General features: G+C 49.7%; 11 protein-coding genes across 11 annotated transcripts; 10 read left to right on the forward strand and 1 right to left on the reverse strand.

Moving 5' to 3' along the window:
• Positions 1–505: 505 nt before the first annotated feature.
• Positions 506–4,790, forward strand: EURHEDRAFT_378568 (extracellular serine-threonine rich protein; the record flags this gene model as incomplete). Its single annotated transcript, XM_040779083.1, has 2 exons — positions 506–556; positions 609–4,790. The coding sequence occupies 2 exons, from the start codon at positions 506–508 to the stop codon at positions 4,788–4,790; spliced, it is 4,233 nt and encodes a 1,410-aa protein (XP_040637995.1).
• A 383-nt stretch (positions 4,791–5,173) lies between these two features.
• EURHEDRAFT_516213 (PP2C family serine/threonine-protein phosphatase) lies at positions 5,174–6,398 on the forward strand (the record flags this gene model as incomplete). Its single annotated transcript, XM_040786452.1, has 5 exons — positions 5,174–5,206; positions 5,270–5,379; positions 5,457–5,757; positions 5,824–5,929; positions 6,001–6,398. 5 exons carry the CDS (start codon positions 5,174–5,176, stop codon positions 6,396–6,398), a joined length of 948 nt encoding a protein of 315 aa, XP_040637996.1.
• A 173-nt stretch (positions 6,399–6,571) lies between these two features.
• Positions 6,572–8,014, reverse strand: gel6 (putative 1,3-beta-glucanosyltransferase; the record flags this gene model as incomplete). The annotated part of the gene is made up of 3 exons (XM_040780241.1): positions 6,572–7,567; positions 7,609–7,820; positions 7,873–8,014. 3 exons carry the CDS (start codon positions 8,012–8,014, stop codon positions 6,572–6,574), a joined length of 1,350 nt encoding a protein of 449 aa, XP_040637997.1.
• Positions 8,015–9,649: 1,635 nt separating this feature from the next.
• EURHEDRAFT_481111 (uncharacterized protein) lies at positions 9,650–11,328 on the forward strand. Its single transcript, XM_040785499.1, has 2 exons — positions 9,650–10,099; positions 10,150–11,328. The coding sequence occupies exons 1-2, from the start codon at positions 9,972–9,974 to the stop codon at positions 10,874–10,876; spliced, it is 855 nt and encodes a 284-aa protein (XP_040637998.1). The 5' UTR covers positions 9,650–9,971; the 3' UTR covers positions 10,877–11,328.
• Positions 11,329–12,132: 804 nt separating this feature from the next.
• Positions 12,133–12,979, forward strand: EURHEDRAFT_102607 (uncharacterized protein). The gene is made up of 2 exons (XM_040777659.1): positions 12,133–12,788; positions 12,843–12,979. Exon 1 carries the CDS (start codon positions 12,356–12,358, stop codon positions 12,764–12,766), a length of 411 nt encoding a protein of 136 aa, XP_040637999.1. The 5' UTR covers positions 12,133–12,355; the 3' UTR covers positions 12,767–12,788; positions 12,843–12,979.
• Positions 12,980–14,446: 1,467 nt separating this feature from the next.
• EURHEDRAFT_458318 (uncharacterized protein) lies at positions 14,447–16,152 on the forward strand (the record flags this gene model as incomplete). The annotated part of the gene is made up of 2 exons (XM_040784494.1): positions 14,447–15,056; positions 15,107–16,152. The coding sequence occupies 2 exons, from the start codon at positions 14,447–14,449 to the stop codon at positions 16,150–16,152; spliced, it is 1,656 nt and encodes a 551-aa protein (XP_040638000.1).
• A 931-nt stretch (positions 16,153–17,083) lies between these two features.
• Positions 17,084–18,750, forward strand: EURHEDRAFT_458171 (Sds3 domain-containing protein; the record flags this gene model as incomplete). Its single annotated transcript, XM_040784480.1, has 2 exons — positions 17,084–17,557; positions 17,665–18,750. 2 exons carry the CDS (start codon positions 17,084–17,086, stop codon positions 18,748–18,750), a joined length of 1,560 nt encoding a protein of 519 aa, XP_040638001.1.
• Positions 18,751–18,967: 217 nt separating this feature from the next.
• On the forward strand, positions 18,968–20,299 carry EURHEDRAFT_413541 (putative methyltransferase). The gene has a single exon (XM_040782192.1). It carries the CDS (start codon positions 19,130–19,132, stop codon positions 20,042–20,044), a length of 915 nt encoding a protein of 304 aa, XP_040638002.1. The 5' UTR covers positions 18,968–19,129; the 3' UTR covers positions 20,045–20,299.
• Positions 20,300–20,374: 75 nt separating this feature from the next.
• On the forward strand, positions 20,375–21,107 carry EURHEDRAFT_378575 (HHE domain protein; the record flags this gene model as incomplete). Its single annotated transcript, XM_040779084.1, has 2 exons — positions 20,375–20,722; positions 20,790–21,107. 2 exons carry the CDS (start codon positions 20,375–20,377, stop codon positions 21,105–21,107), a joined length of 666 nt encoding a protein of 221 aa, XP_040638003.1.
• Positions 21,108–22,183: 1,076 nt separating this feature from the next.
• On the forward strand, positions 22,184–24,949 carry EURHEDRAFT_413542 (DUF3433 domain-containing protein). Its single transcript, XM_040782193.1, has one exon. The coding sequence runs from the start codon at positions 22,417–22,419 to the stop codon at positions 24,793–24,795; it is 2,379 nt and encodes a 792-aa protein (XP_040638004.1). The 5' UTR covers positions 22,184–22,416; the 3' UTR covers positions 24,796–24,949.
• Positions 24,950–25,078: 129 nt separating this feature from the next.
• On the forward strand, positions 25,079–25,909 carry EURHEDRAFT_102725 (DUF2945 domain-containing protein). The gene is made up of 3 exons (XM_040777660.1): positions 25,079–25,269; positions 25,356–25,468; positions 25,556–25,909. The coding sequence occupies exons 1-3, from the start codon at positions 25,221–25,223 to the stop codon at positions 25,619–25,621; spliced, it is 228 nt and encodes a 75-aa protein (XP_040638005.1). The 5' UTR covers positions 25,079–25,220; the 3' UTR covers positions 25,622–25,909.
• The last annotated feature ends 22 nt before the right edge of the window (positions 25,910–25,931 follow it).

Here is a 25,931-nt window from a genome sequence, read left to right on the forward strand (position 1 = left end):
ATTGTCCCTCAAACCCGCGAATCATAGAAATGTTCAACGCAAAGGTCAAAAATAGACTTGGCGCCGGGTGGGGTTGTGATTGTACCTGCTTGCACTTGATTCTGTATGTTTTATTGGGTGGTGCTCTGGAGAAAGGTGGTTTGGTTCTTCGGGTATGCAGTGTAGTGCACAAGCGTACAGGGCTAGGTTGGATTGGTCGGGCTGGATGCTTGACTGGGCTAAGTCTGTGGCGAGGTTTGATGTGAGGGAGATGTTTTAAGAAGGTGTGTTCCTGCATTGTCTCTTTTGTTTGCTCCTTTTTCTGTCCTTGGTGGTTCTGTGGCTCTGCTTGTTGCACGCTTTGTTCTTGGTTACGAATTGAAGACATTGCCTATAGACAGAACGGCTTTCTTTGTTTCTTATTATAGCCGGGATATCGTTTCTTAAAACTATAAACTAGACGACGTCAAGTCGCGACGAGCTCGATTCATTCTGGTTTATCGTTCATGTTACCGTGAACTTCGCCATGTTGATCCCGTTTCTCTCGTTTGCTGTCCTGGCTCAGGCAGGCGCGTTGGTATGCTCTACTTCAATCCCACTGGCTTCGAAGGGAAATCTAACAAAAGTAGCTCTGGGGCACTGATAAATCCTACATTAATGCGAAGCGAGGATTATCTGCGCGCGATAAAATTGGCGCAGAGGCACCACTTGACGCAACTGTCTTCTCGACAAACGAGGTTACTATTACCAGCTGCGGGCCGGAAAAGCCAGACTGTCCGGCTTCATCAACTGCGGTGCCTTTGACTGAGAGTGTTGATGCTGGGGTGCCTAGCTCTGCTGCTGCGGAGTCGATCGTTGCGCCTAGTACACCTGTTGCTCCTGTGGAAACGAGTTCAAGTGCTTTTACGTTCAGCGAAGTTGCGTCTCCGCCTATCGATTCGACTGTGTTTTCTACGAACGAGGTTACTCTTACCAGCTGTGGACCGGAAGTACCAGATTGCCCTGCATCATCGACTGCGATACCCTCCTCGTCAGATGCTGTCAGTATTGGGGTTCCCAGTTCCGCTGCTGCTGAATCGAGCATTGCGCCTAGTACACCTGTGACTCCTGTTCCTGTGGAGACGAGTTCAAGTGCTATCTTCCAGTCCAGCTGGTCTGCGCCTGCTTCGCCTTTACCTTCAGATGCTACTGTGTTTTCCACGAACGAAGTTACGATTACCAGCTGCGGACCGGAAGTGACGGATTGTCCGGCGTCGTCAACTAGTCTCAGTGCTGGATATTTAAGCTCTTTAACACCCCCTGCTGAATCGCGTGGTTGGGGCTCTGGTGTTGGTCCGGTAGAGACGAGTTCGAGTTCCTTTGAGTCTAGCTGGGTTTTGTCTTCATCGGCATTTACGTCGTCTGAGATTGTTACATCGACGTCTATGTCCATTGAACTGGGGTCTTGGTCTTGGTCTGCGTCTGTTGCAACGTCAAGTTCGATCGCTTTTTCATCGATTGGATCTGTGGCACCGTCTGATTCGACGCTTACTGAGACTGTCTCTGGGTCTGTTCCTGTTGGATCGAGGGGTGCATCTTCTGTGCCTGTTGAGTCTACTCCAGAGGTCTCATCGACGTACAGACCTACACCCACGCCATCTCACGAAGTTTCAAGGTCCACCTTGTACAGCTCAGCAGCCCCCTCGACCTCAAGGCCTGCGATACCCTCCCGAAGCAGTTCCGTCCCCGTCATGTCCTCTTCACGCGCTATCATTCCCACGCCGGAATCAAGCAGCATTATCCCAGTAACCTCAACCGAAGAAGGCACAACGACACTAGTCACCTATGAGACCGTGACAACCTGTCCAATCACGTCTACTCATTACTCCGGCGGAAGCGCAGTGACGTCTGTATATAGCACTCTTTCGACGCTGACTCTGACGTCTACGGCTACTGTTTGCACTGCGTGCGAATCTGGTAGTGCTGCTGCTGCCAGTTCTGTTATGCCTACGCCTGCATCTACTTCGGTGATTTCGTCCGTACCAGTTTCGGTCCCGGCTTCCTCATTACCAGCTTCGTCGGCGCCAATTCCCTCGTCCTGGGATATCTCTTCTCATGTCAGCTCTGCTCGTGCATCTACTACTGAAGGGACTACGACATTGGTTACGTACGAGACTGTTACGACTTGTCCAATCACATCTACTTACACGTCTGAGGGAATCTCTATGACTTCTGTGTACAGTACTCTCTCCACGCTGACACTTACCTCTACGTCTACTGTTTGCACATCTTGTCTGGAGAGTAGCGCTGTTGCTGCTGCTTCTAGCTCCGCCACGCCGACCTCAATTGCAGTCTCAGTGTCAGCGCCCAGACCTTCATCATCAGCACCAGCGTTTTCAACAACGTTCAGTTCCACGCCTTTGACTACCGAGGGGACTACGACATTGGTGACTTATGAGACTGTGACTACATGCCCGATTACCTCTACCTACTCATCAGGAGGAAGCTCTTTCACATCTGTGTTTACTACTTTGTCTACACAGACCTTGACATCAACTTCAACTGTCTGTACTGCGTGTGAAAGTAGTGTTGCTGCAGCTCCTTCCTCTGCTACTCCTACTTCGATCGCAGTTTCGGTGCCAGCCCCAAAGCCATCTTCATCGGCAGGGGCTTCCGTCTCGATTTCTTCGGGGCCGATCTCTTCACATCCCGTCTCTTCGTCGATTGGCATCACTGAGGAAGCTACTACAACGTTGGTTACTTATGAAACTGTGACTACGTGCCCAATTACATCAACTTACTCCTCTGGAGGACGCTCTTTCACGTCTGTATTAACTACCTTGTCTACGCAGACCCTGACATCAACTTCGACCGTCTGTACTGCATGCGAAAGCAGTGTCGCTGCGGCTTCTAGCCCCGCCATGCCTACTTCAAATGCGGTTTCTGTGCCAGCACCGAGGCCAACTTCATCTGCGCGAGCTTCTTTATCGAGTTCTTCAGAACTGATCTCTTCATACCCGGTCTCTTCGTCATCGATCAGGACGCCTACGATTACTGAGGCGACTACAACGCTGGTCACTTATGAAACTGTCACTACGTGCCCCATTACATCTACCTATTCATCAGGAGGAAGCTCTTTCACATCCGTGTTTACTACTTTATCTACACAGACCTTGACATCAACTTCAACTGTCTGTACTGCATGTGAAAGCAGCGTTGCCGCTGCATCTACCTCTGTTACACCGACCCCATCACCAAGCCCATCTTCATCAGAAGCAGAAGGAATCTCTGTTATCCCGGTTCCATCTATACCGGCTTCATCAAGTTCATCAGCACCAGTCTCATCTACTGAAGAAACTACCACACTGGTTACTTATGAAACCGTGACTACCTGCCCGATTACGTCGACTTATTCATCTGGAGGAAGCTCTTTCACGTCTGTGTTTAGTACTGTGTCCACTCAGACGTTGACTTCTACATCTACTGTTTGTACGGCTTGTTTGGAGAGCAGTGCTGCGTCTACTTCGGTACCGGTTTCGGCTCCCGCGTCGCCGAGGCCACAGCCTACTTCATCGGTATTGATCTCTTCTGCAGCAGTCTCGTCTGCGGCAGCCTCCTCTGCACCAGCTGCATCTACCGAGGAAGCAACTACCACGTTGGTTACTTATGAAACCGTTACTACCTGTCCGATTACCTCCACCTATTCATCTGGCGGAACTTCTGTCACATCTGTGCTTAGTACTGTGTCTACACAGACCCTGACATCAACTTTGACTGTTTGTACGGCTTGTTCGGACAGCAGTGTTGCGCCTACTTCGGTACCGGTTTCGGTTCCTGCGTCGTCAATGCCACGGCCTACTTCATCGGTATTGATCTCTTCTGAATCGGCCTCCTCTGTGGCAGCCTCCTCTACTCCAGTCGAGTCTAGCGAAGAAGCTACTGTCACGTTAGTCACTTATGAAACAGTCACTGCCTGTCCGATTACTTCCACCTACTCATCTAGCGGAAGTTCTGTTACCTCTGTCTTTAATACTATGTCTACTCTGACAATGACATCGAATTCCACTACTTGCACGACTTGCCAGAGTGAATTTAGTTCATCGCTACCGGCTTCCTCATGGACTTCAGTTGCTGTTTCGACATTTTCATCTAACCCGGCTACCCCGGCTTTCCTGTCGAGTTCTACGCCCGTTTCAACACGTGCTTGGGTACCAGCTTCAATGCCAGTCGCGACACCAACCCCAACGCCAGTCTCCTCGCTCTTATCTGCTCGAGATGCCGTATCTTCCCCCGATGACGATGATGAATATGATGACATTACGCTGGTTACTTATGAGACTACGACTAGCGTCCCTAAGACTTGGTACATACCGTATCAGCAGTTTTTCTTAACTTCAGTGCTTGGCTCTATCTCTACCTTTATCCAAACCTCTACCTCGACTATCTGCACTTCATGCGAGACTACTCCTCCTGCTACTCCAACTACACTTTCCAAATCGACTATTAGCCTGGACCCTTCACTGTCTGAGTCCGACCAACCCGAGTCAACATACACCCTCATCTCCCTCTCTTCCGCCACCGAATCCCAAATAACAACCTACACCACTTCCTCCTCGTCCTCATCTACAACAAGCACGACCTCCGCCAACACGGAGACAACTCCCTGGTCGCCAGTGTGGGTTGCTTCTGCTAGCAGTGATGGCATAGATACGCCATCTTCTTCTGCAACGCCGGGTTCGTCGTCATCTGCTGGGAAAGCGGCAAGGGTTGAGGTTGGTCGGGAATTGGTAGTGGGTGTTGCTGGAGTTGTTTTTGCGGCGTTGTTGTTCTGATTGTTTTGTGATTGATTTTTATATATCCCAGTACGGTGTGCAGCTTTTTGTTAATAGCTATGTGATAATGTTCAATAGACATACATACATGTATACTCCGGAGTATATATATAGAGTTCTCCACATCTCCACATCCATCGGATATGTAACAATGACGTATTAGGGCATACTAACTACTATCAAAGCAATGATAGTGAAAATCAAGTTTATTTAATCTTATCGGAGTCTCCAATGATGCATTCACGTCACCTACTATAATCAGGGTTGGATATAATCATCGGTATCCCGTAGTTCTACTCAATGGCAGTACCTTATCTTACCACCAACACCAACACCCAATACTAACCAAGCACCGAACCACCCGATTGAACTTTGAACTCGAAATGCCCACAATCCAAGCCCTCGGCGCTGCAACCGTACTCCCCCCTCTATCCGTCAAACAACATATAAAACGAATACTAATAAAACCAATACGACAGGCAAAAGGAACCCGGCCCTCCCAACAAGACGCATACACCATCCTCCCCCCAGAACAATTCCTTCCCAAGGCCGATAATAATCTTGCACTGTTTGCGGTTTATGATGGGCAGTACGTTCCTTGCCCGTCTTTACCAACCTTTCCCTACCACTATATAACGCGATCCAATTAAAGGCTGACGGGGGTAGTGGCTCAGGAATTGTCTCAAAACACGCCTCCCAGCACCTTCCCTCCCTCCTAACTCAATCCCTAACATCCTCGGCCTTGAACCCGGAGAGTTACGAAAGCGCGATAAAATCCGCCATATCCTCCGAAGAAGAACAAATAGTCCAAGCGTTTAAAGACGGCGAAGAAGAATACGCATTCGCTGGGTCAACGCTAGCACTTGTATTACTCGATTTAAAAAGTGGGACCCTTTTTACCGGCAATATGGGGGATTCGAAGGTTTTCCTGGGTACGCTGGATAGTGGGGATCAGGTTGAGGATGTGGTATGTTGCTACACTCTTCGTATTTATATATAGGTGGGTGGTGAGATGCTAATATATAATGTATAGAAATGTCTAACAAAATCCCATAAACCCTCCTCCCCCGACGAAAAACAACGTATCGAAAATGCAGGCGGGACAGTTCTCCAGGACCAGCATGAGATACCCCGGATTGGTACTCCTCCTTGCCCCTTCTCATACATCCACTTATAAAAAAAAAAAAACAACGATGGCTAATTAATGCAGGAGCACTAAACATGTCCCGCGCCCTTGGTGACCTTGAATACAAAACACCCTTTACGAATCTCTCCGCCACGAATCCAGACACTAACGAGGAAACTCCTCTTACGAGAGAGCAAGCTCGTGCGGGGGTGGAACCATCCAAGAAGCAAGGCGACCTCCTCTCCTCTGAGCCGGATATTACCCGTATCAACCTTGACCAAGGGAAAAAGTACGTCTTGGCACTGGTGTCGGATGGCGTCAGTGATAGCCCGAATGTAGATGATGAGGGGTTTATTCAGATGCTGGCCAAGGGATTCACCAGCGGAATAAGAGGAGAGGCGGTTGTTAGAGAAGTGATAGACCAAGTGGTGGATGGCATCCAGAGTGACAACGCAACTTGTGTCGGTGTCTTATTACAATAATCATGACTTTGTAAAATGACGAATCAAGGAATGAATTATGCCAATGGGTATTACGGCTCATAAAATACAAAACACACGGCTCGTAACATTGCATACAGACGCCACACAATAAAAGATGACACGAGAATAAAAGTGCATGATCATACCATCATCATATCCGTACAAACACGAAACTATAGCCACCAAGCTACCGCTCCAACCAAACCCAGCATCAACATATCAACTTCCACAGCACGACCGCCATTCTCCTTGGAGGGTGTGGCTGCGGCTGCAGACGACGTAGCTGAAACCGTGACACTAGCAGTAGCAGTCTCGCGGGAGGTCCCGGAGGTGCGGCTAGTAGCTGTCGCACTATACGTCTGACCCAGAGTAGGAAGGGGAGCGCTGGGATCCACGGACCAACCACCAGCAGTCGACGACGGACACTGGGGCGGGGTGATGGTCGCGGTCGACTTGGCGTACTCCGCAAGAGCAATACCAGTCGGGTGCAAGGTGGCCCACTGCTTCTTGAGGTTGTCAAAGTCCGGCTGAACTGGTGTCGGCGTGCCCTTGCGGGTGAAGCCGTCCTGGATCAGAGTATTGGTCGGAGCGGCACCCTTCACAGAGGGCCCGTAGCTAATCAAACCGTAGTCATTGGTCTCCTCGATCCACTCATAGACAATGGAGCCGGACCAGGTGTCTCCCATCTCATGACCAAAGATGGCCGCTTGGTCCTCAAACGTGCGGGGACGATGAGTGTTGCAGCCAGTTTCGGAGAAGAAAATGGGGATCGGATAGTTCGAGGCATTCTTCTGGAGCATATTGTAACCAGACTGGATGTAGCCCGAGGCACCACACCACTCGTAGGCGTTCAGTCCGAAAAAGTCCAGACGATCACGAGAATCCTTGCGACAAGCCAGGTATTCCTGGAGCATGGGACGGAGTTCGGCGATATCCGCGGCAGAGTATCCGACGGGGACCGGACGGTACCCCTTGTGGTCGCGATAAGCCTTGATATCACGGGCCGCGGCCAGGACATACGGAGCTGCGGCGGATCCCTCCTTGGTCGTGATGACCTCGTTGCCGACAAAGACGCCACCGGTGTTGTCGAACCTTTGGAACTCATCTAGGACAGCCTTGAATCGGTCAAACTGTCTCTGAGTCCACTCGGGGTGGGTCTGATTCGTTAGCTGGCTGCGCAAGTGGAGAATCAGACTTGCAAACAGCGTACCTGCTCGATCTGGGTGTCAAAGGTGTCGAGATCGACAAACAAATAGATGCCCGCATCCGCAAACGCCTTCATGCAACCAGTGTGATCGGCAGTGGGATCGACATGGTAGACTCGGATGCCGTTGACGCCCAACTCGGACATGCGAGTGATGTCGCGTTTGCACTGATCCGTGTCAATGAGCGGATCATCGGGGACGAGCTGATAGGCGATGCCTGGAGCGGTCAGCAGGTAGATCATGTCAGAGGTTGGCAGGACGATCATCACCTTTCATGTAGTACTGAGTGCCATTCTCGTAGAAGAACTTGGAACCAACGGCGTTGATCTTGTCAACAGCAGCATGGGCAGTCGGGACAAGACCCGCGAGAAGCAGCGACGCCGTGGACCACGAGGCCAGAGAAGAGAGCATTTTGAAGGAGTCTGATAATCAGAGGATGATCTTCAGCGTTGTGGAAGGGGTAGGATGTAGAGAAACAATGTGGAGCCAATAAATCTGCGAAACGTGCGTAGATCGGGAGGATGGAGAGAGGATGGGAGAGGATGGGAGAGGAGAAGAGAGGAATGCGAGAAAAAGGAGTAGTTCTCCGCGTGTTATGGTATTCCAGGAAGGAGCAGATTGCTATGTCTGGCAGGGCAGTCAACTACAGGAAGGAAGGAGCAAGGGCTGTCGCAGAGCCGAACATGGAAATTGCCGAACAAACATTCATTTTGTGCTGCGTATAGTTAGATCTGTATAGCATTGGTTCTTCGGTAGTAGTACATGTAAAGCGTTCATCGTAGAACATTTCAATCTCGCGTGTCTCATCTCCAACGCGTCTGGGGAGAGTTGCAGCGCAGATGCACATGATATATTCGTACATGGCAGGTACTACTTGTGCATGCTTGAGTGATGTCAATTCGAGTACCGCTCGGACCAGGTACATACATAGTACAACGCCATGTGTTTGCGATTCTGCGAGGGCAACCAATTGCATATCGGAGATGAAGCGGAATCCGAGGCAATAAGAGATTTGGCCCGGTAATGTGCAACTGTTGGAGGAGCAACGCGGATGTTTCATGTAGACAAAGTTGTCGTTGCACATTCATAGGGCCATCCAGGATGCAGTCTAGGATTGCACCTACGAAACGGTTATCTCGGTGGTGGGCAATGTAGTGGTAGTGGTGATACTTGTGTTCTCGATATATCGCTCACTATGGAGACACTGGCTGCTGTTTGTATGAGTATCGTTTCAGTCAGGTCCAGTCAGGTCCAGTCAGATTCATTCAGGCTCATTTTCAACAGTATCTATTATGGAGTATTGGTTTCATAACTAGATACCGGACATAACCATGACAATACAAGTGAAGTTGAGGTATGGATAACCTGGATAACCTGGAATCTGGGTGTCTGGTACAAAGTCACATGACTTGTGCCTGAGGCATCAACGCCAAACCAGATATAGTAAAAGCGGTCGTCGGGCTGACCCCTGAAATCGCGATCGTCCCCAGCCCAAGCGTGATGGCATTAATTATTATCGTCCACCAGCAAACTTGATCGATCGGCAGTTGAATTCTTGTTTTTGGAATGTCCACGGACGCCTCCGCACAGTCAGGCAATAAAAGTACGGAGTAATAGTACGGGGTAGTAAATATTAATAGGTTGCCACTGTATAATTAGAATAACTATACAAATAGGAGTATACTACCACCGTCACTACTACTGTTACTCTATTGTCCAGGAGTACATAGGATAAGGGTCCAAAAATAAAATACTGTAATTTTAACAAACGCAAAAAGACCCGACCAGACCCTGAAGCCCCACAAGCGTTCGTAAGTTCCGACCCCACTGACAAAATTTATGCCCCTTAATTGTCCAATGAGATCCTCCTTCAATTTCCGCTACAGTCTCCTAATCAGGAATAGGTACGGTAACGTTGGTAATATCACCGTCACACCACGCAAAAGTGAAACGACGCCCGTGTAATGATCAGCGAGGCTTGCGTGGATGACGTGCCTCACCTGACGGGCCGCTTTCGGCCACTGTGCACATACTACGCAGTACACACTAGTTGCTAGTTTAAATAGTGCTTTGTCCGCGCTTTTTCCATCGCGATTCTAGTCCCTTTTCTTTTGACTCCTTTTGGTTTCACCATTCGAGGTTCTTATAATCCGTATTCCTCCAACGTTCGTTTGCTCATCACTCGTATCCGAATGATGCCATCCGTGGTTCTGTCCGTCCCCAACGGTATTCGACATCTTGCCATTCGTCTCTAATTGGCCAACCCTCGGTTTCCATTTTCGTCGCGGACGTCACCATCGCCGTCATTCGTTTCTTATAAAACTACCTGAAGAATACAATATTACTGCACAATTAAAGAGGATTCACCATGTCGACTGGGATCGTCTCGCCGTTTCAGATCCCCAGGAAGCACCTGGAGGACCTGGCAAACAACAATGCCTTCACTGCGGTGAGGGAACACTTGCGCCGCCAGGAATTGGGAATGGATGCTCCTAGGTAAGCATTGCGCCGTACAGAAGGGATGGCTGGATGCTAATATTGTACAGCTTTTGCTCTCACCATCGCGACTCCTGCTCCCACCAAGACCAAGAGTCTTTCCGTCTCCACCGCGACATCATCCACACCCTCCTCGTCCCCTTATTCCTCCTGCACACCCAGGCCTCGCGTATTGCGACTAGTGTCCTCCCCAGCTCGCGCGCCACTGAGCCTGAACGCGCTTTCAAGGGCGAAGCCCGCAGTGCATATGCATGGCTGCACTGCATCCTGAGCGAGGAGCATGATTGGTACCTGACTGAACGTTGCCCCGCCTGCATTGTGCTGCATGTGATGCACTCCGAACCCACCATCAGATTCATCGCGGTTGCGTGCCTCCTTTCCGGTCACCTCCAGGGCCACGACGTGCCTGTTGGAAAGAGACGTCTTCCGTCCTTCGACTTTTGGCTCGAGACGTTGGAGACTGCTGTTCGCGAGGATACCTTCTGGGGAGACGACTTCTGGCCCGAGATTGAATACCGTGCCTGCAGCCTGACCGACGGGGTCAAGCAGCTGGCGATGCAGTGTCTGGATCTGCAGTCTACCGCAGAGCAGCAGGAGTTTGAACAGTCGCAAACCCAAGTACACACCGTTAAGCAGACCAACTGTGCCTGGAAGCAAGTGCCAGTTGCTGCCGAAGACCAAAAGCGTCTTAAGATGAACAACTGCTTCATGCAAAGCCGCCGTCACCAGCGATTCCATGTCCGCAGCGTTGACTCTCGGAGAAGAAACATGACGTGAATCATTTGCGCGCGAGACCACTTTTGGTCTTGCTTGCTATTCTTATAACTCCTTTGCCAAAGTCGTCAATGGCACGGCTTCACAACATACTCGCTTCCGAAATATGCAAGGCACCATCCTAAGCCTACGCAGCGAGCACCGACTCGGAGACCGACGTATCGACTGGGTCGATATTCTTCGTTTCTCGGTCCGTCTCCCACGCTTCCGTCTCATTGAAGCAACTCAATGACCACACGTCGACACGCAGCATCTGAGACTGCAACCCCTGCGTCGATACGGGCAGCACGACATCAGAAGTGTGGAGGAAGTTCTCTTAACGAGACACGACAGCGACCATGGTCGCGAGGATCTGAATTGTTTTCAGTTCCGGTAAAAACTCTACCTACATACCTAATTGTCTAATATCAGTAATCACAATAATAATAACCTACAAAATATTCTTCTACTCCATCTACCAATATCCCGCTGTAGGCGCGAACTGCCGTAGACTAGTCTATACCTAATACGGGTGATAAATCATCAATTGAGCTCCATCTGTTTTTCAATCTTATCACTTGCCGGTTCCCTATGCTTGTACCATCCTATTATCACCAGCTGCCATCATGAAGCGACGATCAGCCTCAGCCATACGAGACACATAAAGAACACAATTATCCCTAAACCAACCTCCCTCATGACCGCCGCAAATGATAACGAAAATCATGGATAATACACCATGCCTAGACCCCCAATACACCTTCCTCAACTTTCGCACCTTTTCCAGCTGTTTTCTACTCCCTAGGCAACACCACAGACGATGTTTCAGTGGCTTCTCTGCCATTCAACAGCCACTTTGTCCAAGTAATTTACGAATGTATAGTCAGGTACTGCAATGCGACGGCTGACTGCATACGTCTTGAGAAGTATGGTAAAGAAGGGTATGGGTTGTCTTTGGAGCCTAATGCAGATATTGCAGGGCTGGGGGTTTATTTTTCGTATCTTAATAGAATTTATATAAATTAAGCTAATGAAGAATATAGACTTTGATATCATATGCTATGCAGACGAGCATAGTTTTATATATTCGGTTAATTGTACGGGTATTCGACTTCCTGTGACTTGTAATTTTTTGACTGGCTTGTTTGGGGAGTTCTGTTCAAAGAAGGCCTATCGCAATCGAATACGTGCCCAGCTCCTAGAAAAAACCGCCAAACATCACCTGATAGCCGCTTCGTCCTAGTCGAGTTCCAAGAAACCTAATGCTACTTCGTGATAGCCATCAAACTCGCCTCTATTCTAGCACTGTCCAGAACCCCTGACATTTTCGATGCTAGCAATCTACTCCAGCTCGTGAGGGACATCTTAACAACCAGATGCGTGGCACTCGGAGCCAACGTCCCCATCACCTTTGGACTGTGGCTGCTGTAGACTAGACATGGAGTTGTGGTACACTTTATTCTACTCTACTATTACCGTGTTACTATCTATGCCACGTTCTCGATGGGCAGTCATTGGGACCTGAAGCCGGATAGTCTTGCGTTGTCGGAGAATACGGTGTTTGAGTGCGGTGGACAACCACCGCCGCTGATCTGCTGTGCGTTTGAGGATAAATATACGTATAGGAAATCGATGGTGGAAGATACGCCTCCTCCTGCGGTTTCGCTGGCTTGTTTTGTGTTTCTTGCGTTGGTGCAGGTTAGTCTATGGAAGCGGCATGCGAACAACAAGTTCTCTCGCACTCACCAATGGGACGTGACTTTGAAAGGATTGAATATCTTCATCGAACTCGGTCTAGTCACAATGGTCATCTTATACCCACTAATCGTCCTTGGCCTGGGCATACTAGGCACATCCGTGGTGGTCGATTTCAGCGGCTGGAACGCCGTGTCCATCTGCGTCCCAGTGACTTAAACGTACTTCTATTGGGCAATCTGTAAGCCCATCCCCATCCTTTTCTATTGAAATAGAAAAGTCCCTGACCACCTAGCCGGCATCGAGTCATACTCGGCTACGCGGATCCCGCTCCCTTACAAAATCACCAACACGGCAATCGACTCGGAGCATCTACCACTCCAATGGACATTCTGCACGAGAAATCGTACTCGTTCAACCCTACCACAACCGAACTGCGCCCGACGAGAAGAACCAGACCAGCCACACGATGTGATCCGTTCCGGCGTTCCGCGTGTCATCGCAGCCCGGTCCGGCCGAGTTGGGTTGGCCAGGCATGATTATCTCCGCAGACTCGTTTCACCAGGCCATGGACCGTACTACGCTGGTCAATGGTGACACGCAGTCTGCTACATGTGCTGGAACGAATGGAAGGGCCGTGGGCAAAAGATGATGAGATAATCTCGCATGGAATGATCGAGCTTAATTTCCGAGATCAATGCCCTACCCACAAACGCACTCACATATTCTATGGATCGGTTCCAGAAGAGTCTGCAAATCCGCCACCGATTCATGATCCGGGCCCAACATTGGGCCCAACATCGCCATCCATTAATTCCAGACGGACCGTGAAACTGGATCAGTTTCGCTGGTGTCCAATTACTCCGAGACAGCGCGTCCACCAATTGAGTCGTGCCATTGAGTGCTGGAAATGCATGGAAACCATGGAAAGAGAAGGGTTCAGAGAACAGTCATGTGATATGATTCTCGTAGAGGACGGACCAGTGGAAGGGCTCGCTGGATCTGGGTCTGGCCAGATGGTGGCCCCGACGGAGATTTCTAGGGATCGATCTCGACGTCAGCGTGACTGCCAAGGCCAAGTTTGTACATGTACACGTACAGGTACTGTGAGTAAAGAACTGCATCCATTCTGTAGAATCTACTTCTGTAGGATATATTACATATATAGTGGTCTGTATCTATATCTATATATTACAACTACTCTACTATTATATACTCTGCACTCGGTACAAGTAAAATCTCAGTGAAAAAAGTATTGCCTCGTGGGCGGGTCGGGTCCAGCCACTAGAGCCAATAAATTGACAGAACACCCCGGGTCTAGACTGGCCGGTGGGGTCTGGGCGCGGCGAATGCGACTAGCCGGATTGGGAATATTGGACAGGATGTTGAGAGAGAGGATATTATGATACTGTTGGAATAGAGCGTGTTTATGTGTGTGGGTGAATAGATATAGAAATAGAGGTAATAGGCATATCGACTGATTATAGTAGTGGCAGCAGTAGTATAGTGGTATAGTAGTGAATATCTCTGACCATGACTGCCGGTCTAGACCGATGCCAGGCTGTAGGATCCTTGGGTCTGCTTGTCTGGCTGCGACTGACCCGGCGTCATTCCTCTCTTTCATCTCTCCCTCTCCCTCTCTCTCATCTCTCTTCCTCTTTCATATTCTCTCTCTTTCCCACACTCTCTTACTCTCTCTCACTCTTTCCACATTTTCTATACAATCGGTGTCGTATCGTCTCATCTCGAAACATCCCGATTCCACATCGACTCGGCTTAACATTTCGGCTATCGACTTATGGCTGTCTAATCCTCCCTCGTCTCTACGTCGCCTTCCACCTCTCTTCATCCACGCCCATGCATCACTTGCAGTGCCATGGCCCTTTTCGACCCTTCTCTATGCTACCAGAAAGCCCCATCGTCTCTTCGTCACCGACCTCCCCGTGTGCTTCTGTAGCCCAACAACCACAACCACAACAGCAATCCCAATCCCCCCGAAGAAACCTCAAACGTCGAGCCTCGCAAGGCTCTATCCTCACAAAGCCCTCCTCTGTCTCCCGCTTCCTCTCCCGCGCTTCCGGACCCGGTTCTCGAACCCTCTCCGTCGATTCACAAATCCGTCTTTCCGCCGCTCCCTCTACACCTTCTTCCTCTCCCCCCTCGCCGAATTCCTCCCCCGCTATCTGGAAAGGGGAATACCCTTCCGCTCTTCCCCCGACGCCTCCGGACGAGCACGATTACCACGTGGAGTGGAACCCCAAGGCCGGGATGCTTTTGCTCGAGCCACAGATCAACCAGGTTCAAGGGCCAGGTTTGGACCAGCCCTTGGATCAAGGCCCGAACGCGAATGTGAATATCAATATGAATATGGACAATGCTCGCCCACCGTTTACGGTTGATGGATTGAGTAGCCCGTCGGATCAGTTGTCTAGTGCTGCGGCTAGTCCGGGATCGACGGAGATGGATGTTGATTATCATACGTGGTTGGAGAATGGAATTGATGCTGCGAGTAGGTACCCTCCTCTACCTTGGGTCGAGTTGAAGTTTCTAACGAATTAGTCTCGGAACTCCCATTTTTTAACGGACGTGGGGAAGCAGTCAAGATTGTATCCCAGACGCTGCCGTACCCTCGTGCTTCGGATAAATCGGTTACTCTTCCTACCCATGACAGCGTGTTTTCTGCTATGGTACAGGCTGTTCAGAATCATATGCAACAAGGTCAATCTCCCTATATTAATATTACCCATGCCGTTCCGGAGCAATTCAGTCTCTCCAACCTTCCCACTTCTCCGCCAAGTACCCCGCTCTCTGCCGGCGAGGATTACTTCAACTCCACCATTTTTTCTAATGCGGCCGTGGTGTCGACGTACCATGACTTCCGGGGCCCTGTTCTTGGGATACAGGAATCGCACTGGCCCATGCCCGTGGTACCGCCGCACACGGTCCAACTTTCTGTTCTGGAGCGGTATCTCCCACCGTCATCCTCTCAAGAACACAAAGATCTCTTCTCGTCCAGCCGTCCATCGTACCTGGTCGACCGGATTTGTGAGCTTTCCCCTAACGGTGGTTCGCTCCTGTTCATCTATCCCACCAAGCGTGGTGGTTCTACTTTCAAGTCGCAGTACCTCGGTCCAATCCTTGACCCGCTTCTGCGACAACTTGTAGTAGTGAACGAGCTATCAGCCGATGTTTCCCGTTCCCTAGGCCGACTGGCGTCTGTCTCGCAAATGGATGACTTTGAAACGATGAAGTCAAACCTATCCCAACTATGCGAGGACCTGAGTGCACAGTCTTCAAAGTTCAGTGTTGTCGATGCACGCAAGGGCAACGCTCATTTGGACCGCAATCTCTGGACAGAATGGTACATTCACCAAGAGAAAGCCCGAATGAAGGAAGTGCTCAGCTTGTACTGGCAGAACGGTCGTCGACTGCCTGTCAACAAGACTAGCACGTCTTCGAATATGTTCTTGGCCGATAAGGAAGTTACCTCGGCGATGCTGCTGGGTGATATTCTCGATGGCATTCGCAGACGGCCTTATGGTGAGGAGAATGAGCACCAGGATGGGGTTGAACTTGGTGTTTTTGTGATTCGGAGATCACAGTGATTCTTTTCGTCTCCCACTTTTCTTTGCATTTTTCGATTTAATTTCTTGCTGATTTTATTACTGCTTCATACGGTACGAACCTGACGGCGCACGGAGGGTTGGAGTTTCACTGGTGGCTGGACCCTGGAACGGATATGATTGATTCAGCATTTTTTTTTTTTTTAATCTTCCTTTTTTGCGCCTGCGTCTGCGGTTTGGACATGAATACCCTTTTTCTTGTTTTATGGTGTCACGGGCAGGTGTTTGGCATGGTTTCTCTATTCAGGTGTATACAATGGGTCCGATTTGACTAGACAGTTACGGACAGGTTTATTGATTTGGTATGGATATGTATGATAAGATTGATGATACTGATACTACAGACTACTACTACAGACTTATTGTATGATTGCTATTCAATGACAGATATTTGATGAGATTGTTTGTGTTTGTAGACCCGGAGTTGTTCGGAGCGGAGTAGTCTTGGAGACATACGGCGGCGTCAGATATCTTGTAGGTGTATGTTATGTTGGCTTATGCTTGATGGTAATTGAACGAATATTTTGATTTTCTCGTAATCATTCAAAATCTCATTAAGTTTGTAGGACAGCGATGGGAGAAAAAAAAGGAAAAAAAAAAAAAACAACATCATGTGGGCGGTAAAATACTGCCAGCACCATTCCGCATCGGGGGAAATCCGCCTCCATCGCGAGTGTTTCTTTCGCTTCGCTTTCTGTGATCTCCCCGTTTACTCGTCTGTGTGTTTGTTTCTGCTGGTTCTTACTTGGGCATACTTGCAAAGACGCATTTTGGATCTGTGTCTCATATCATTTTTCTTTTTCTACTTGGTTTACAGTTTTAGCGCTGTCGCTGACGGATCGGACTAAGAGAGAAGAGGACGACAATGGCCTACTCACCGGCCCCAACATCACCTACCTCTGGACCCGGAGCAATGCATCCCTTCCCTCCAATCCACTCCCATCGAGGAGGTCAATCCCCTAGCCCACCACCTACAAACGCAAACGCAAACGCAAACGCACCCCCAACCACCACCACAACTACAACTGCCAACATCAACGCAAACAACGGCAACCCCCCAGTCTCCAAACGTGACAAACGCCGCAGCGCCCTCCAAGAGCGCCTCCAAGACCTTACCGCATCCTTCTCCCAGAACCGCGATGCCCAGTTCCGCCAGCAGCTACATGCCTTGCAGTGCGACATGACGCTGATCAACAACGCGGACCCCTATGTGCCAGGGCCGCTGCCGGATTCGGCGGAGGAGGTTGCCAGGCTGGTGGAAGGGACTGTGGGCGGGGGGGTTTTTGGGAGGGAGATGGCAGGGTTGTCGGGGATGTGGTATTCAAGGTTTGTGCAAGAGGTTAATGGGGTCAAGGAGGAGAGGGATGGAGAGTTAGCTATGTTGGTGGTAGGTTTCCTTTCTTTCTTTTTTTTTTTTTTTTTTTTTTTTTTTTTTTTTTTTTTTTTTTTTTTATTGCTCGTTGTTTGTGAGGTGAGGCTAATTTGTTATTATAGCACCGCCATGAAAACAACCTTGAGCGATTTCGTCGGGAATATGCGTTTCGGAATCATTTCGCCGCTGAAGAATATAATAATCTGTCATCGACGCTGCGGGAACGGTTGGTACAGACGATCACTGGGAAGAAAGGTCGGTTGATGAGGGAAAAGGAGCAATTAGACATCGCGGATACCAATTCGCTGCTCCTTCATCCGAACCAGTTCAGTATTACCAACCCGGCTAGTCCTGGTGGGGTCCATGGGAATCGCAAGACTAGACATACCCGTCACCGCATGGATTTGGATGAATTGGGCAACGGGATTGGATCGGAGGTCTTAAATAAGAGGAAGCGGAAGGCTCCTGAGGATGATGTGGGCTCGCCGGTGCGGGATGCAGGTTCTGTGGAGCGGGCCAAGGCTAGTACTGCGCAGCATCAGCCGCCGCCTAGCTATTCGCTGCAATCGTTGTTCACGGATAAGGAGCTCAGTTCGCATGCCAATTTGGCTCATATTGCTACGATACACTTCTTCTCGACTTCCAAGCGGGGGGAACAAGGGGGTGTTGGAACGAGCAATAATACCGATGCGGATGATGCGTCTGGCACAGGGGACCATACCGGACAGGAAGACAACGGCACTCCGACTACTGATATGGTCCGGACGGCAAGCCAGAACTTCCACGCGACACGATCTACCCGCACGCACGGTAACAGCGCCCTCAACGCCCTCGCCGAACTGTCCGACAAACAAGCAATCCGTCCAAATCTCCCCTACCACCTCCTAACAAACCACCAACCCCGAGTCAACGCCAGCGCCCCTCCACCACCACCACTAATGAACGAAGAAATGGAAGACGACTGGGCGCGCATGGAACGACTACACAGCAAGCCCGCAGGCTGGGTGGACCGCAATCTAATCGAGGTACTTCTCGAACCCGGCCCAGAGCAGGTAGATGGCGTGCCGCAGGATCCGCACAGATTTAGCATGTTGCACCCAGACTTTCCAGCTACGATGGGGGTGCATTGGTATCCGCTTAGAAATGACCGGGATCGGGCGGAGATGTTGGGGGGTAGTACGACGAGTAATAAGCGGACGAAGGCGTGATCGTTTTCCTTTTCTTATGTGATTGCTTCGTTTACTTTTTTTTTTTGCTATTAGTGATTTAATTGGCGTTGGTATCAGCATTGGATAGGCTGGCGTCATTGGTTCCCCTCTTTCGGATTTAGTATAGTATCCTTGATTTATAAGAATGTATCTACCTACATAGTATAGTTCTACAATAGATATTGTTGATTGATAAGTTCCTGACGTCATTGCATCCAAAAGCACGCCATGTATACAAGCGGAGTGATTAGAAATGCATTGTCCGAGGTAAACTGCATATATAACCGCATCCGAGATCACTAACATCGCATCAGCCAGCATCGTCACCAGCATCACTAACCTCACTATCATACCAACATACCAACCCCAACCCCACACGATGTCTACAACAACCACCACAACAACAACCACTCAACTCCAAACAACAGAGGACGTCCCCGTCCCCCGCGGCTCCATCAACGCAACAATCTCCTTTGTCGTTCCCTGGCCCACCACCCCCCTCGACCAACTCTACAACTACGTCGAAGACCCACCCACGGGCACACCAAAGCTAAACTTCGACGAAGTCCCCTTCCAAGTCAACATAACCGATGCCCGCGGCACCGAGGATAAATACACCCTCGACGAAAACGCTTTCGCTGTGCTCAAGGATGTACACACGGATACCAGCTATCAGACGTATGATGATGATAAAGAGGTGGAGAGAGTGTACTACCCTGAGGTTGAGAAGTTGTTGTTAGACAACGTCCCCGGCGCGCACAAGGTCGTGATATTCGACCATACGATTCGTCGACAAGGGCCTGGAGCAGCTAGACAGCCCGTGAACCGCGCACACGTCGACCAATCCGCCGCCGCAGCCGCAGAGCGCGTACGCCTCCACGTCTCTGACAAAGCTGAAGCAGAAGAGTTGCTCAAAGGTCGTTTCCGGATAATCAACGTCTGGCGCCCGATCAACGGCACCGTCGTCTCTGCCCCACTAGCCTTAGCAGACGTTAAGAGTATCGTCCCCGAACGAGACCTGGTGAATATCCAGCATCGGTATCCGCACCGCAACGGGGAGATTATGGGTGTTTTTCATTCTGATGAGCAACGGTGGTTGTATATTTCTGGGTTGCAGAATGAGGAGAGACTATTGTTGAAGTGTGCAGATTCTGCGGAGGGCACGGCTTTAGGAGATGGTGGGGTGGTTGCGGGGAGGGCACCACATAGTGCATTTGTGGATCCGAGGAGTGTGGAGGGGCAGGGGGGGAAACCGAGGGAAAGTATTGAGGTTAGGACGTTGGTTTTTGGTTAGCTTTACCGGGATACTATTCTGGGGAAGGTTACTTGAGGTAGGGCTCCTGGACCGGGGATAGGGAAGATATTCCGAGTTAGGGCTCATTAATGTCATTGTTGGGTCAGTGGGGTTATGATCATGTTGATATAATTTTTGATATTTTTGTATCTGAACGCACTGCAGTCATTATCATGTCACTGTATTTATCCATAAACCCTACCTCAACGTCGTAGTCCACTCCAATTCAATCAAACAACAGGCATGCTCCGCACCATCTTCAGAGCCGTATCCACCAAACCAATAACCACCCCCAAACCCCCCAAACCGACTCTAAATATAACTATCGCAATGGCAACAACCACAACAACAAGCAACACCATCGTCGAACCGAACCTCCTCCATGAAACAGCCACCCACCAACTCCGCGCCTACTCCACCCAAGCCTCCGGCCCAACCTACCACCTCCGCATCCTAGAATCCGTAAAAGAAGATCACCGCGAGATAACCTCCTGTGGCGAGCAAATTCTGCAATCAAACGACGCAGATGAACAGACGAGGGCCCAGAATATGTTCACCTGGGAACTAGCCAGACATGCGGTTGCCGAGGAGTTGGTGGTGTACCCTGCTATGGAGAGGTATCTTGGGGCTGGGTGGGGGAGGGAAGTGGCTGAGAGGGATAGGGGGGAGCATCAAGGGGTATACGCCTTGTCCTAGGATCTGACCTCTGGTATGTCTGTAATGATGGTGCTGATAAATGATGTAGATCAAGAATAAGCTACACACCTTTCAGACCCTCAAACCCTCCGACCCGCGCTTTCGTCCAACCCTCCAATCCTTGTTAGCGGACTTTAGAACCCACGCCCACGGGGAAGAAACTACCGACATCCCCGCGCTCGACAGAAAACTCTCGCAGGAAGAATCTGTTGGGTTGTCACGGGCCCTTGATCGCACGAAGATGTTCGTGCCGTCGAGGAGCCATCCTGGGGCGCCGAGTAAGGGGCCGTTTGAGAGCGCGGTGGGATTGATGATGGCGCCGATGGATCTGCTGGGGGATTTGTTTCGGAAGTGGCCGGGACATTGATCTGGTTGTGAGGGGTAGTGGTTAGGGCTGGGGTTTAGTTTTGGTGAAAAGGGAAGGTAAACTGGCAATGATGTTACTAGCTAGGTTGCAGGGAGACGCATGACGCGCAAAATAATACGGAGCGGATTAGAGTATTCTTCTATCATAGGATTCTATAAATTTTATACCCCTGAGAATGCAAAGGATTGGCTATAGGGTATACTCGAGTTGTAGTACTTGTGACGTTGTAATCAAGTACTGGAATCGGATGCATCGAACCGGTGTGATCCACTCTTGTGGACAGAGTCAGTAGCATCTCTTGCGGTTTCTGTAATTGATTATAGGTTTCTCCTATTTTCTGAAAATGAACTGACTGCAAAACCCGAGGAGTCAGATCCGGGAAAACAGAGAACTGTTTACAAAAAGTAAATGTGCCTCCAGCTAAAGAATGCCGGTCTATAGTATGTGTTATGGACAAGTGGGCTTGCACACGAGTCATTCCGCCTCTTACACTTATTAGCTTGTAAATCATAAGGATTTAATAACCATCCTCGGGTACCCCTCAGATAATAGCTAGTGGCCATTTGAATTCTTAATGTCGTCGGCTGAAATAGCGGAAATATCTTCCGGAGGAAAAGGCTAAACTGAAGATTTATATACTTTCGAGCCATTGAGTGCCGGCTAACTAAGTAGATCGATCCCAGTTAATGGGTTTGGCATTGTTCACTGGGTTCGCATCATTACCTCGTATCTCTGGACCTAGAGAATGAGTTCTTCTTGCTTCGGAAATAGCCCAGAGTATCAAGGAGAGTAGGGTTGTTGTTATGCATGTGATGCATGTGGTGTCACGTGACCAGCGATGCTGGAGACAATTGTTATTTTCTCTCAATGCTTGAACTTTGTCAATTCAGCCATGGCACAATAATCTGAATGCTATCTATTAAGAAGGACATACTCACTGTGTACTGCTTGTACAGAGTACTCCTTCGCATACTTGCACAACAGACTAACCAGCCACCATAACTCTGACCCCTGCAGCTTATGCGCAGCTAGTCAGGCTAGACTCAGCTGCGGGTTTTCCGACGAATTGAAGAATGGCCGATCTTATTGATTGCATTTGCTCTTACTGCCGACTAATGTTTCTAATTATTCTTCAGCCTCATCCTCATCTCCATTTCTCTCGGTCTCTCCCGAACCGACTCTTGCTAGCATGCGTTTGACAGCCCGTTGATAGTCGGCGCTTTGTCCAGTTTTATTTACATTTGCTTTCTCTCTACGGAGGATTTGTTTAGTCTGACACATCAGTCGCAGGATGTAAATGCCTGCGAAAATGCGCGACTCAAATCCCTCCGCCGAATCCTCTGATTCAGGGGATATCTCGCAGGCACATCAGAACACCAGCGAAATCGACTATTCCGGTGCGGATTATGCGCATTCAGACAATGAAGATAACCCTCTTGTCCGACAGAAGCAGCGCTCGCCCTCCCCTCCACCGCCGACACCGGTACCGCGATCGCGAACACGATCGGTGCGATTCGCAGCGCCAGAACCCACCGAGAGCTCTCCGAATACTTTGCAGAATGTAAAACCGAGGAAATCGCTAATCCAGCGCTTGACCTCTGTTAAACGGCCGAAACCCGATATCCGCGCGACCATCGACCCTCGCAGAGATCGATACTCGGTACTGGAACTAGATGAGGTGCACGATGTACCCCCGGAGGACATGCCGGGTGTGGATATTTCGTTTTTTGAGGGATTTCATGGACAACATCAGAGCGATTCCTTGCTGAAAGATGAGAAGAAAGGCCATGCCCGTACGGACTCGGGTGGCTCTTTCGCTGAGCCTGCGGGCAAGCTGAGTCTTGAAATACACCCCGCGCTGCGATCGAAGAGTATGAGACAGCACGGACAGGATTTGGCCAACAAGACAAACACAATTGTTTCTGTTGATCAGCGCGCCGCGACTGTCGACTTGAGTGTGCTGGAAGGTATGGGGTCACCATCAGAGCCAGGTTTGTCAAATCTAGGAAAGAAGACGGCGACGAACTTCAGCTACTTCTATCCTCGCGACCCAGAGCAACCGAATTGGCGGCCGCTCTCGATGAGGAGTGCTTATATCATCATGCTGGCTGTTTTATCGCTCATCCTGGCGGGTGTGCAGGAGTATCTCTATCAGAAGTCTGGTATCTTGGAAAAGAAGGGACGCGGCATGATTCCGTACAACGAGGTAGCCGACATTCCCGTGTCGCAGTTCTTCTGCTGGAAATACCTCCCCACGCTTGTGACTGTCGCATACGGTGTGCTATGGCAAATTACCGATTACGAGGTCAAGCGCTTGGAGCCGTATTACCAGCTGTCGCAGCCGACCGGTAATACTGCAGAGAAGAGTCTCAACCTGGACTACGTGACTATGTGGTCGTACTTTGTTCCAATAAAGGCTGCAAAGTATCGTCATTGGTCGGTGTTGGTCTCTGCTATCGGGACAATTCTAGCCACAACTGCTGTGCCGTCGCTGCAGTCTCCTAGTATCAAGCCGGCCGGAAACCCTGCTTGCGGTCCTAGGCCTGACACGCTAAAACCTGATGAAGATCAACCGTGCGATGCTGACTTTAAGTACTTCCTTCGCGTTGACCCCGTTTGGTCGCGGCTGGTCACGTCGTGTCTTATTCTTGTTGCTGTCCTCGCGATTGTGCTGCTTTTTCAGCTGCGTCGCAAATCAGGCCTTCTTAGTGACCCTCTCGGGGTCGCTGGAATCGCGGCCATGGCGAACCGTTCGCATATCCTGGCTGAATTTCAAGGAATGGACGAGTCGTTACATGATGACATTCACAAGAAACTCCAACACCGACGATACATTCTCTACAAATCCACCATCTGGCAGGGCGAGTACACAGGCATAAGCGAAGACGAATCCGAAACAGAGAAACCACTGAAACCACCAAACCCGCAACCCATAATCCTCCGCCCAGTCTGGCTAATGTCATTCATCATCTTCATGGTCATCTGCCTCCCCTTCGTCCCGGTAATCACCTACAACCGCCGGCTGAACCACGTCATTCTCAACGCCTCCTGGCTTCCCGTGCTAGTAGCAACCCTCATAAAACAGCTTTGGGCCACGTTGGAATTCAACGTGAAAATGATGGAACCCTTTCACACCCTCACAAAAGGCAACGCCCGCCCGGAACAAACTCTCACCCTGGACTACCAAGGCACGCCCTACGGCGTCATTCTTTTCAAGTCCCTCCGCAACCACCACTGGCTCGTCGCGCTCGTCGGTCTGGGCTCCATTCTCTCCGACCTCCTAACAATTACTTTCTCCTCTCTCGCCGTGAAAACAGAAACGCGGCACTCCTTCTACTCCTCCTCTATATTATCCATGGCTATCGTACTCTTTATGATCCTCTCCGCAATCCTAATCTTCATCCGCCGCCGCCGACCATTCATGCCCCGCCAACCATCAACCATCGCTTCCATCCTCGCGTTCATCCATCAATCACACATGCTGAATGATTTCACGGGAACGGAACTATATAATAACCGAGAAATGACTGACATGTTGGCCAGCAAGGGAAAGAGGTATGGATTGGGGTGGTTCAGGGGACGAGACGGGAGGATGCATTGTGCGGTTGATGAAGAACCGATGGTGAGTCGGTTTGTGTGGGGGGTTAGTTATCGGAGGGCTAGGGCACCTTGGGAGGAAGATGTTTAGCCGCTGCAGTCACTGTACGAGACACTGTATGGAGTACAGTGGTTAGGACAGTTAGGGTTCGTATGAATAATCCGGCTGTGCCATTAGCGTTGAATATCAACTAATATTAAATGATCACTCGGACGTCACCAATTTTAACTTAATCGTAAAGCATGTTGTCGATGATCTATACTTCTCAAATTTCTTATAGGCTACAAGTAGTTCAGGACAAGATCTCAAGTTCGATTGATCTTGATCTCCGACACGTCATGTTGGAGTTGAAATGCATAATCCTCGATTACCACAATGTTCGATAACCACAATAATCCTGTTTTCACGAGCAATTTCATACAATATAAGAATGGCACCAATCCGGGCAAGTAACGCAAACAATTACTCTTCACTGACAAAGCCTACAAACCAAGTTTACAAAAATAACCAACGAAATGCCTCAATACCGCAACGGTCAAGCCGTGCACTACAAGCCCGTTGGAGGTAAACACATGCCACGTGTCATAACACAAAATAAATCCCTCTTTCAAATCCCTTTCCTTTTCATATACTAACCTTTAACTGTTAAGGTCCCGACTCCCGCACCTCCGAAAGTACCGGCACCATCAAGTCCGTCCTCACGGAGCCCGGTAGCCAGGCGGGTCGGAATGTCGGTGCTAGTGAGGAAGAGCCGAGATATGAGGTGAGCCTACTTCCTATCCTCGGTTATTGATAAATGGATGGATGGGATGTTTGTTAAGGGAAGGGAATGGGGCTAATCGGTGTGTAGATTGAGAACCAGTATACCGGAAAGACAACGAGTGTTTTTGAGAGGAATATCCTTGGCGATGCTTAGTTGGGTTTGATGGTTGACACACGGAGTATGGGTTTGTCGTATGGATGGATAGTATTTTAAGTTAGGAACTGAATATAGGTCTTTCGTTGTACAGTAATGGTTAAGTCTAGTACATGGGCATATGATGGTGTATGACACGCATACAAAACCGCTCACATCGCTATCAGTCTGGGAAAAAGCAAAGCCTTATTCAAAATGTTCAGTTGCAAAATGGATTAAGAATAAGACACATACAGCTAACTAATCGCTAATGAGGTACACCAATTCAATACAATCCACCCTCCTTTCCATAAACACCTTGCGTGATAGT

This window comes from Aspergillus ruber (genome assembly GCF_000600275.1).
Source record: "Aspergillus ruber CBS 135680 unplaced genomic scaffold scaffold00017, whole genome shotgun sequence".
Lineage (NCBI taxonomy): Eukaryota > Fungi > Ascomycota > Eurotiomycetes > Eurotiales > Aspergillaceae > Aspergillus > Aspergillus ruber.